The 12,798-nt window shown below is 42.1% G+C and overlaps 1 protein-coding gene across 1 annotated transcript in view; it reads left to right on the plus strand.

Annotated features, from left to right (window-relative positions):
* Window positions 1–12,798, plus strand: part of LOC117427501 (cadherin-22-like) — a 197,322-nt gene that overhangs the window by 128,017 nt on the left and 56,507 nt on the right. Inside the window, exons 5-8 of the mRNA XM_034045717.3 lie at window positions 391–558; window positions 1,769–1,956; window positions 2,630–2,883; window positions 4,796–4,932. Of these exons, the coding sequence (XP_033901608.2) occupies window positions 391–558; window positions 1,769–1,956; window positions 2,630–2,883; window positions 4,796–4,932 (747 nt within the window). The remainder of the gene's footprint in view (window positions 1–390; window positions 559–1,768; window positions 1,957–2,629; window positions 2,884–4,795; window positions 4,933–12,798) is intronic.

Consider the following 12,798-nt stretch of genomic DNA (forward strand, 5'->3'; position numbering starts at 1 on the left):
AGATAGAAGACAAACGATTAGACCAATACCATCATCATTAAGAGACAAATCAGATAGAAGACAAACGATTAGACCAATACCATCATCATTAAGAGACAAATCAGATAGAAGACAAACGATTAGACCAATACCTTCATCATTAAGAGACAAATCAGATAGAAGACAAACGATTAGACCAATACCTTCATCATTAAGAGACAAATCAGATAGAAGACAAACGATTAGACCATCATTAAGAAACAAATCAGATAGAAGACAAACGATTAGACCAATACCATCATCATTAAGAGACACCCCTGTGGTGACTGCTTGTCATGTCACACTGTGCCTATTTGGTAGTAGTTATTTTATGTGACTCCTCTGATCTATTTGTATTCATTGATCTCTCAGGGATCATTCGCACAGCTGTGGCTGAACTGGACCGAGAGACGCAGGATCGCTACGAGCTGGTCATCAAAGCAACTGACATGGCGGGGCAGATGGGCGGGCTCTCAGGATCCACCACCGTTACCATAGTGATCACCGACGTCAACGACAGCCCCCCACGCTTCCCACAGAGTAAGGAGACAAACGTTCAACAGCGTTTGAGAGCGAGAGACTTTAGCAGCATTAAGCGAAGAGTGAGATACTGCCCTAGGGGCATTGATGTGCTAGCAACAGCCTCATTAACAACATTTCTGTAAAGGTAACACTTTACATTAAGTGTATCTAATTACCGTATATTTACATAGTTAGTAAATACATGTGTGCTTACACATAAATACAATATTTTATGCACAGTCACAATGTACTTAATGTGTAAATCTTTCTGCACAATATATGTAAGTACACAATAGTAGCAGAAAAGAGTTATCGTTAGGGGAATATCGTGCACAAAGATTTCCACATGAAGTGCATTGTAACTATTTATAATGACATTGTAATTATGTGTAAGTACACATGTATGTACTAGCTACTACATAAATACACAGTAATTAGAGACACTTAATTGAAAGAGTTAGCCACTTTAATATAAGAATGTTTTATAAACAGGGGTTCACATAACTGGTACGCAGGTACGCATGCGCACCAGTACAAAAAAATGTGAACTTTCATATTGTTTTTAACACGCAAATGCTTACCGTCAGTACATTTTTAACAGGAAAGCATTTTTCATATCGGCAGCGAGGGTGCTCACTCTTGCAAGGTCAAGCATATTATCTGGCTGTGACCCATACCTGCCTAACCTCCCGATTTTTTATTCAGTCTCATGGTCTCTGGGATCTGTCAACGATCTCTGGTCAACTGAGCTTATTATCGCTGACCATAATTATATACCAGTCCCCATATTTCACTAAGGACCAGAGGGTTCCAATTCAAATCATTGGCTGCTTTAAGGTTTTATTAAAAATAAACAGAGAGCAATAGGTGGAATCACTCTAGTTCATACATCAATCATTTAGCAGTCCATTACAGAGAAGAGGCATGTAGTTATGGGGAGTTTGACCTGTCGGAGAGGAGGTGGAGCTAGACAGCGACTTGGATGATGACCCCTAATTTTGATGAGTACCAAACCATTTCTGCTGGTACTCATCTGAGAACCTAATGACTGATGTTTGTCCTCTAGGAGCTGGAAGCTCGCTGACAACCACTCTCAAGCTCCTGGGTGTAAAGAGGCCATTGTTTTGGGGATCGGAGGATGCCCACTAAAAATTTAGCTCAGTGTCCGAGTCTGTGACGGTGTGTCTTAGTGAAGTCATACTACACCCCCTCTCTCCTGCCTCTGTAGAGATGTACCAGTTCTCTGTGTCCGAGTCTGCAGCAGTGGGTACCCCAGTTGGCAGGGTGAAGGCGGAGGACGCTGACATGGGCGAGAACACGGATATGAGCTACCTGATTAAAGACGAGGAGGGGGCCGAGCTGTTCAGAGTCAGCACTGATGGGGACTCCCAAGAGGCTATCATCACTGTCAGAAAGGTACACTCGCCTTGAAAACTCTACTGCAATCTGTGATGATGTTCAGTACTGGGGGTGTTGATAGTTTGATAGTTTTAATGTTAGCCAAGTGTTAAACATTTGTGTTGAAAATATGCAGATCAAATTTACATAGAAGTATACAGTGTAGGCCAGTTTATTTTATAATGAATGTTTGTTTGCTGTCTTTTCCATGTACAATTCAATGCTGTGCACATGCAGTCTTATACACAAATGCACGCTGCAGTAAGTCAAATAGTGATGGAGGGCTTCTTATGATCTTTTGTTATTGATTGGTTTGAAACATTCCAATTAAATGGACACCCCTATACAGTACAATATTACCCCTCCTTCTCTCCTATCCTCAACTATGTGATAATGTAAAGCCCCCTCCAAAGAGAGAGAGAGAGAGAGAGAGAGAGAGAGAGAGAGAGAGAGAGAGAGAGAGAGAGAGAGAGAGAGAGATAGAGAGAGAGAGAGAGAGCACACCACAATCCTCACCTGAACACACTCTGCCACCCATTCAGTCGTGGACCTCTCTCAAGTACAGATTGCTTATAATAAATTGTGTTGTGCAGTGTTTGTTTTGTGATGTGGATTAAACTAATACTGAGGTAATGTTGAGACCCTCAAACTCAGTGAGCCCTGTAAACTGACCCATGCTTTGTGTGTCCAGCCCCTGGACTATGAGAACAAGCGAACGCACAATGTGGTGGTGGAGGCAGTGAATAAGCACGTGGACCCTCGCTTTGTAGACCTGGGGTCATTCCGAGACCAGACCATCGTGAGGGTCAGCGTGACGGACTGGGATGAGCCCCCACAGTTCCGGCCACCTGCCGCGGTGCTGGAGGTGCAGGAGGACGCGAGGTTGGGGGCTCTGGTGGGGGTCGTGAATGCAGTGGACCCTGACCTGGACAATGCTCCTGTGAGGTACAACATACGCATGATACATCCCTCACCCCGACCTGGACAACAGAATACATTCCTCACCCCAGCTGCAAATACAACCTATCAGTATCATGAAACAGTACATCACATACAGTGCATCCAGCTACAGGAGAATTAGGGGGCAGGGGGCATGATTGAAGTCTTTCAAATCTTAAAAGGAGTTGACAAAATTAACCTGAATACTGTAAGAGCAGCACAGTAACCAGGGGCAGAGGACACAGTTGGAAATGAAGTGGAGATACTGAGGACAAAGGGAAGGAGACGCTTCTTAACACAGAGAGTGATGAGGGGATGAAATGCGTTACTTTGTCAAAATGTTGATGCTGAATCACTTGGATCCTTTAAGACGTTTTGAGATCAATCAGCTTCTCGGAATCGGACAAGCATAGATGGGCCAAATGGCCTCCACTTATTTGCAAACGTCCTTATGTTTCTTATCCAAATGTGACCTACAGACAGACAGGCTTACCAGATATCCACAGATTCTGATAACTTGTGAGTTGCCTGAGTGCTAAAGAGGCACCTATATACTGTAGAAGAACATAAGAAAATGTACAAACAAGATGAGGCCATTCACTCCATCAATGTCCAGTTCCTAGTTGCTAAATGATAAACTTTATTCGCCATTAAAAGATCCCAGTGAGTCAGCATCTCCCATACCCTCACTATTTGATTCAGCTTCTACGACGTGATGACCCATTCCAAACCCTCCATGTGAGTCAACATCTACAACGTGGTAACCCATTCTATACCCTCTCCATGTGATTTAGCATGTACAGCGTGGAAACCCATTCCATATGCTCTCCATGTGATTCAGCATCTACAACATGGTGACCCAATCCATACCCTTCATGTGAGTCAGCATCTACAACGTGGTAACCCATTCCATACACTCTCCATTGTGAAGAAGTGTCTCCTTCCCTCTGTTTGATGTCTGTCTCTATTTCATTTCCAACTGTGTCCTCTGGCCCTGGTTTCTATGCTGCACTTAAAGTATTGGCTGGGTTACCATTGTTAACTCCTTTTGAGATTTTAAAGGCTTCCAATAAGTTGACCCTAATCTTTCTTTAGACTAGATTCAGTTCTCTCAAACAAACTTCATAACTCAATTCTTTAACCAAGGGAATCAGGGCATTTCACTGAACTCTCTCCCAGGCCACACTGTCCTTTGTGTTATTATTATTATTATTTATTTCTTAGCAGATGCCCTTATCCAGGGCGACTTACAGTTGTTACAAGATATCACATTATTTGTACATACAATTACCCATTTATACAGTTGGGTTTTTACTGGAGCAATCTAGGTAAAGTACCTTGCTCAAGGGTACAGCAGCAGTGTCCCCCCACCAGGGATTGAACCCACGACCCTCCAGACAAGAGTCCAGAGCCCTAACCACTACTCCACACTGCTGCCCAAATTTGTGTATTGCAGGGACCAGAATTGAACTCAATATCCAAGTACTGCTTCACCTGCACATTATAAACCTCATCATAACCTCCTTTGATCTGTACTCTACACTTCTGACTTCATAACCAAACATTCTGGTTTAAGTGCTGTCCCACACTGCCTTGCTTGAGTCTTACCCACTCTGAATGATTACTTGCTTACTAAATATCTTGCTATCCCTGAACAGATATCTGTCTAATCCAGCTAGAAATGGCCCAATTTGTCATTCCTAAGCAATGGATAACATAATGGAGTACCTCTGCACTGAGACAGCACAGATAATTATAAGAAAATATATTAGAAAATTAATCTTTTCTAGATTATGACATTTTGGCGTACCATCGCTTGATAATGACCTATGTGGTCTACAATTTAAATACAGTGCTTGTCAATATATTGCATATTCACACTGCTGTGCTATTGTAACATACACTGTTTCTGATTTAGGTACTCTATAGACCAGGGCACAGATCTGGAGAACATATTTAACATTGACTCCATCACTGGTGCCCTCACCCTGGGCAAGATCCTGGACCGGGAGACAGCAGGCTGGCACAACATCACTGTACAGGCCATGGAAGCAGGTAGAGAGCTAAGATGTGGAGATTACTGCATGGAATCTTGTGGTCTAGCACTTTTACTGTTACAATGAAACCAGTGACCTCACATACAGAGGGTCCTCATAATCACTTAATAAGAGAACAGGAAGTGACAAGTTACAAACATGTGTATAAAGTTTATCAGATTATAGCTAAATACAATGTGAAACATCTATAGGGGGCTAGGAGTGTATGATACAAGTCTGGTGAAGACAGGTGCAAAATCAAGGCAGTTATCATGTTCACCATGTAGAGCAATGATACTCAACTACATGGTATGAGATTTGTTCCAGTCCTGGTCTTTATTCCAACCAGGTCCTAAATTTGTTAATTGCCTCTTAACAGCTTCAATTAACTACATTAGAACCTGCATGGAGTAAAAACCTGGATTGGATTAGATCTCAAGGGCTGGAGTTGAGGACCACTGATATAGAGTATGATGACAGAGAGACACAGTCATTGCATACAGGTCTATGTTTTTTGTTTTAATGAGGACCCTAAAGATAACTCTGAAAACACACACACTTGAAGGTAGTTTACCTTGTGCCTGGTAGAAATGGGTTAACTATCATGCTTCCAGTATCCTTAATACACTTCATGGAGATTCTCTTGGTCTATACATATGTAGAGTAGGTGGAGATGAACAATCAGCTGTCTCTTGATTTGAATAGATTCAGAAAGGCAGCTCAGTGCTGGCACTTAGGATTCTCCCAACAAACTCAAAGCAAGTGCAAAGCCAGGTCAAGACAGATTAATAGAATGATAAGAACACAATATTGGAGCAACAGAACCACTCTGAATGACAGCAAACACCATGAGATAGTATGAGAAATATAAAACAATTAAACAGTCATTTGACGCTAATTTGCCTTAAGTTCACATATTAGCTGTAACTAGAGGATATACAGCATCTACTTGGAGACCCCCGAGGAAGGCTATTCTATTCTTGTAGACTTTATAAACTCTGGCTAAGTAAAATTGAACATGGTTTTGTGACACTGTGACTTTAAGTTGCTTTCCCCCCGGCTGGTGCTGTATTCAAACATATAGCAAGGTGTTACTGAGGACAGCAAACACATTCGCTTTTACATCAACCTCCCAATAGCTCTGTCTCCACTCTGCTACAGCCCAGCTAAATGTATCAGCTTCAGTGCTGGGGTAGTCTAATGAGAGCAGCGTGAGGTTACAAAGCTACAAAGTGTTTACACACACATCTGCCTGCTGTGAGTATGAGGTCACAGAGACCAACAGGTTCCATCTAAAGCTAGTCATCAAAATATCTGTTCACTGAGAGATAGACTGATAGATAGATAAACATTATAGAGTAGACTGCCCAACAGATCGAGGTGAAGAATCTCATTTCAGCAGATACAACAATTAACTGATTGTGGCAATGTGCCCCGCCTCTGTGTGCAATTGTGTGTTGTATGTTGCGTGCGTGTGTTAATGTTGGTGTATAGTCATTGGTACACGGGATATAAACGGGTCTGTGTTTCACGTGTATTTAAAAAGTGTAGATTTGTATTTAGGCACGAGGAGAGCACAAATCACTTCACGTGCTGGTTAAATGTAATATGTGAGCACGGGGTTGCACAGAATTAATTCACGTGCTGGGATTCAAGTGAATAATTAATTAGTAATTGAATCCCAGCACAACAGTATAAATAGGCACATTTTTAGTCACTCGTGGTTAGGTGTTCGGTGAGTGGAGAACGGGAGAGAGAGAAGGAGAAAGTAAAAGAAAGTAAAAGAAAGCAAAAGCAAAAGCAAAAGCAAAAGCAAAAGCGTAAAGATAAGTGTTTTCACTCACCGTGTTTGTTCGTCCCTGTTTGTTAGTGTCTGTCCGTTTTGTCTACCTGTTTATTTTGGCGTGTAGTGCCGTGTCCCGTGTTTTTGTGTTTAAAACCTTTTATTTTCTGTGCTGTTAATTATTAAATGCTGAGCGCGATCACGCGCTCAGCTTAAACAAACCACATCTCTCTGTCGTTTGTGTTCCTGTTTCTGGTCTGACGCCACCCACTCCGGCCGTCTTTGTGACACTGATTAACAGATTATTGATCACCATTCTGAGAGGTTCAATTAAACATGTACTGATTGAGTAATTGTCCTGACACGTTGTAACACACACTTTCCTTTTTATCAGACTTAAGCTCTTCTGTTTGTTTTTTGTTCAGTGATTGTCCGAATCTAATGCACAGATCTTGATTTTCATAATAGAATTACTGGTTGTAATAGTTTTCTCAATGCATATGGTATTTAGGGAGCTTTTAAACTGAATCTGTTTGCATTTTATTTGCTTCATGCTTGTGATTTGCTGGCTCTTTGGGTGTAAGAAGGCTGAGCGCAAACCGGTGACCGTGAGCGTCTTGAACACTATGCAACAGAGCCAGGCTCATCTGCATGTGTGGTTATAGATCCTTTAACCTCATCTCATCTCACTGACAGGGGACAGGATCTGTAACAGTAGTGCAGCACACCACACTTCTTGTTAGATAGGCATGGCTGTTTATACCAGAAAGCTTTGAACAGGCACACGATTCTGACATGACTGCTGTCCAAGGTGCTGAACTGAATAATTTTCTGTGGAAAGTCTCTATTTCAGGATCTACTCCAGGGCCATTCTACACCATGTTTAATTGGTAGAATGGTCTGGTTGTCTGTTTTAGGACACTCAATTAAGAACACGGTATTCAGCATATAGTATTGTACAGTTATTTAATGTATAACTTTCAATGTTGCAATGCTTATTTTTTCGTTTTTTATGAACCCCTTTAAAAGTAAACTCTGGGGTCTCTGTGTGTCTCCCTGGTAAAGGCACGGGCGTGTGGTGTACAGGGTGAGTCATACAGTCAGGGGAGCCCAGGGCTCTCTGAGTGTCTCCCTGGTAAAGGCACGGGCGTGTGGTGTACAGGGTGAGTCATACAGTCAGGGGAGCCCAGGGCTCTCTGTGTGTCTCCCTGGTAAAGGCACGGGCGTGTGGTGTACAGGGTGAGTCATACAGTCAGGGGAGCCCAGGGCTCTCTGTGTGTCTCCCTGGTAAAGGCACGGACGTGTGGTGTACAGGGTGAGTCATACAGTCAGGGGAGCCCAGGGCTCTCTGAGTGTCTCCCTGGTAAAGACAGGGTGAGTCATACAGTCAGGGGAGCCCAGGGTTCTCTGAGTGTCTCCCTGGTAAAGGCACGGGCATGTGATGTACAGGGTGAGTCATACAGTCAGGGGAGCCCAGGACTCTCTGAGTGTCTCCATGGTTTGCATTGGCATTGCATTGGCTGTGCTCCCGCAGGTTAGGGAGGCAAACCCATCAGGGCCTGTTTCTCCTCATTGTGCTGCAGAGCACCTTACTGAGCTCAAGCGGACACCTGCAGGGCTGGACTTTGTCCTCCAGAGGCTGGTAGCTTGACGACATCCGCCCTCAAGTTCCAGGGTGTAACAAGGCAATTGGCTTGTTTTTTTGGATTGGAGGACACCCATTGATCCCCATTCTCCTGAGCTGTTGTGGGGGATTACGGAGGTGAGGGAATATCATTGGATGCTCTAAACAAAGGAGAAAATATGTTGTACAATAATTGGGCACACCAAATTTAGAAAAATGTGAAGTGATATTACAGGACACACACTTATAGTTTTTCCATATTACCCCATGTGGATCTAAGAAAACACACAACCTTATAATGTTTTGCTGCAGTAAATGCAAAAAGACAGATATCTGATTCAAAATGTGTTCCACACAGCAAGTGGATTCCAAATACAACGGTACAAATACTAGAACATGTCTGGGGTGATAGGAGCTGTCAATCTGCATTACTCAGGATGATGAGAGAGCAGCTTTCATTATACATGGTGTTCAGCCTGTTACAGGCAACTAGAACTGAAGAGCAGCTTTTGAATAGCTCCTTGACACAGACATATCAAATATTATTATTATTATTTATTTCTTAGCAGACACCCTTATCCAGGGCGACTTACAATTGTTACAAGATATCAGATTATCCATTATTTCACATTATACAGATATCAGATTATTATTTTTTTTTACATACAATTACACATTTATACAGTTGGTGTTTTACTGGAGCAATCTAGGTAAAGTACCTTGCTCAAGGGTACAGCAGCAGCGTCCCCTCCTGGGATTGAACCCACAACTCTCTGGTCAAGAGTCCAGAGCCCTAACCACTACTCCACACTGCTGCCCCTTTGAATTATATAGATACCTTAAAAAGTGAAGAAAATACAATTTAAGTAGACTCTCTGGTTGTGTATATTTCATATGTACAGTTTTGAAAGACATGTTTCAAAATATGTATAATACTTTTTTTAAAATCATATTATAATAGGTACCATACTAGGTTAAAGAAAGCTTTACACAGTATGCCTTACTTTATGAGCTATTTCACCTCAGCTATAATCTCACTCACCAGGTGATATTAACTTGGATGTGCAAGGCTGAAAGTTAGAAAATAGAAAAAGTATGTTTGCAATAATATGTGTTTCTTTCAAAACTGCACCCGTGAGACCTACATGGTGAATGAAAGCACATGCCTTCAAATATTTGTGAACTGGTTTATTGTATATTTAAATGTCTATTCCTTCATTTCATTTAAATCGTCTGGTCCGTATAACCTGGCTGTTTTTGTGCGGTATATTACATTCATTTTTTCTTTATATGATTTGAAGATTTTCTTCTTCAGTTTCCAAGTACTGAGACCCACATAGTTTAATAAAATATTTTTTGTCCGAGAGCAACAGAAGTTTGTAGGAGGATAATTTGATAACTTTCTCCCAGTTAGTAACCTGAGGGGTAGTCAGTTCAGAGTTGTGCTGATGCGCACACAGCATCCTGGCTATTTCAGGAAATGGATCCCATTCAAATAAAGGCTCTGGGCTACTCTGTGATTGACACTGCTGTCAGTTTACATTATTAAAATCTGTCAGCCAAACCTTTTTGTGCCAATTTCATAGAGTCTAGCAAATTAAAAAAATAGAAAATTAAATCCCATATCAATTCTTACCTGTATACTGTTCTAGAATGTGTGTTATGTATGCATTGCTGTTTCTACTTAGATCGTTATTTGGAATGTTTAATAACTATTGCAGACAAAGATGATGAAAAGACTTCTCCAGACTCCTGAAGTGAGGTGGGGAATCATATTAACATTGCTCTGTGCACTGAAGCCCATTGGAGAAGTCTTGTGCATCAAAGTATTGTGCACTGCTTTGCTTTCCCACCCCACTTCAATATAGACCTTCAGGACTGGAATAGTACACTGCAAATAACGATCTGAGCATCAACAAATTATAGAGAAGCCACGGAATGAGACATTAAAAAGGTAAGAAATACAATTTTGGGAAAATGTTAAAGGTATCTGTTTAAGATGAAATCCCTTCACATACATACGATAGATGCTGGAAGGTGTCTTGAGGGATGTTAATTAATTGCATTTTAAATATCGTGATGAAGAAATGCATTGCTCGAGTTCATCCCTGACATGCTCAATTGGATTATGTCTCTGCCATGCTCCTCATACTATTTGCACGTTGAGTGGGTGCATTCGCTCCTTGAAAGTAGCCATCACCACCAGGGTCCAAATGCCACTGTGTTGGGGGATCTGCAGCAATGCTTCAGTAAACCATTCATTCAGCTTTCCAGAGAAATCAAGGGACCCAGGGTATACAAGAAGAACATGCCGCATAGCAGGGCAATGCCAAATCAGGTAGTCATCTCCTAATAAAGATCCAGGCAGTGTATGTATGTGTATGGGCTAAATGCATGTTTGAGTCTAATGGCTGTGGGCTGAATTGATTAATGATAACCCAGGGAACATCTCGAAAGGAGCTGTGAATATTTGCATTGATTGATGGGTTTAGATTATAATTACATTGGGACTTGAAACCCTGCTTTCAAATGTGTGGATTAACACAGAAAGAACTGATTTCAGGGTGTGTATTCTCAGAATGAACTTTTAATTATAAATCAACAGAGATGAAAGGTCACAGTGCCAGAGGAAGAGATGAAAGGTCACAGTGCCAGCAGAAGAGATGAAAGGTTACAGTGCCAGCGGGAGAGATGAAAGGTCACAGTGCCAGCAGAAGAGATGAAAGGTTACAGTGCCAGCGGGAGAGATGAAAGGTCACAGTGCCAGCAGAAGAGATGAAAGGTTACAGTGCCAGCGGGAGAGATGAAAGGTCACAGTGCCAGAGGAAGAGATGAAAGGTCACAGTGCCAGCGGGAGAGATGAAAGGTTACAGTGCCAGAGGAAGAGATGAAAGGTCACAGTGCCAGCAGAAGAGATGAAAGGTCACAGTGCCAGAGGAAGAGATGAAAGGTCACAGTGCCAGCAGAAGAGATGAAAGGTTACAGTGCCAGCGGGAGAGATGAAAGGTCACAGTGCCAGCAGAAGAGATGAAAGGTTACAGTGCCAGCGGGAGACATGAAAGGTCACAGTGCCAGAGGAAGAGATGAAAGGTCACAGTGCCAGAGGAAGGGGGTGGAATCAGGACACACAGATGTACAGAGGCTTTTTTAAATCAGCACACAAACTCTTTCTGATCTAATTTTGCAACAGTGTGTTTGGGACCAGGAGGTGGACTTAATACTGAATACAGGAGTGGCCTTAATATTGAAGGGGACTCTACATGCCATCTGTATATGAAAATCGGGACTGTAAAATAGTGGCCTTCATTTTAGACTGCAACATAAGGTTTTCACATCCCACAAGCTTACTGTAGTTTTTGTTTCTGAACCCTAAGCATTATGAACCCTAAGCATTAGCTGTAGCTGGATTGTTTAGAGCCTTTTAAAGCACAGGGCAACACTCTGGATTGCATCACCCTCCTAGCTGTGGTTATTCCGAATTCCCCCTAAAAATCCAATTGAATTCCCTGGTGCTGTAAAAAAAAAAATCAACACATAGCTGGGTTAGAATGACTAACAAATATCCCATGGCTCCCAGCACAGGGTTCGAATTGTTTGGTAAAGCAGTGTTTAAAACTCTTTATACTATTCTTTGAGGGCTAGTGTTGCATCCGATTTTATTGCCCATATTCGGAAGATAGTTTACACAGCCAATACTGTACATGGCAGTCTGGGCAAACCCAACACAGAAATAGATTAAGATGCCTTAAAGCATGTTCTTATTTGAAATCCCTTTAAGGCATAGCATATTATTCAGTATATTAATGTGTTATGATAATATTTATTAAGCATCCCAGGGGAGCTATGCTGATGAAACTTGGAGCTGCCTTTTACTGGGGCCTAAGGAGGGGTGTGGGGTGGAGCAGAGAATTGGTGAGTTAATTTGCTAAGTGAGTCGTAAATGAGAATGTAATGCAAGCCACTTTGGGCTAACATTAGCAATCCACGTAGAAAGAAAAGTAGCTATGTGGAAGGGTGAGGGTATTCACTGACACAGGAGACAGAAGATTTTATTTGGAAACACCGCACAGGTGCCCAGATTTATTTATTCTTCTTATTGCTTGTTTTGTTTACTTTAGCCCGCAGAGGGCGCTGTTGTCCGTGGTCTGGATACTGCCGACAGTAAACCAGGACCACGGGGTTACCAACACAGGTATCCCAGTCCGTGCACCTTCAAGTGCTCAAAAATAATAATGAAAACAGAAGGCGAAAGGAAAAGGGAAAATAAAACACAGTAATAAAACTACAAACAAAAGTGCTGCTTATGCAGTGCCCCCACTGCCGCTAAGCCGGTCAGCACGGGTCTCCGTCCTACACTGTGCTTATACACTGGGGTTGGCCAGGGTTCCCCGTATATCTATACACGTCCCCTCGGGTACGTAATTATTTCTTTTATTTCTTTTTTTTTAAATTATTTTTACAGAAGGCTGTCCCCTCAG

This window comes from Acipenser ruthenus, chromosome 29 (assembly GCF_902713425.1).
Source record: "Acipenser ruthenus chromosome 29, fAciRut3.2 maternal haplotype, whole genome shotgun sequence".
NCBI classification, from domain to species: Eukaryota; Metazoa; Chordata; class Actinopteri; order Acipenseriformes; family Acipenseridae; genus Acipenser; species Acipenser ruthenus.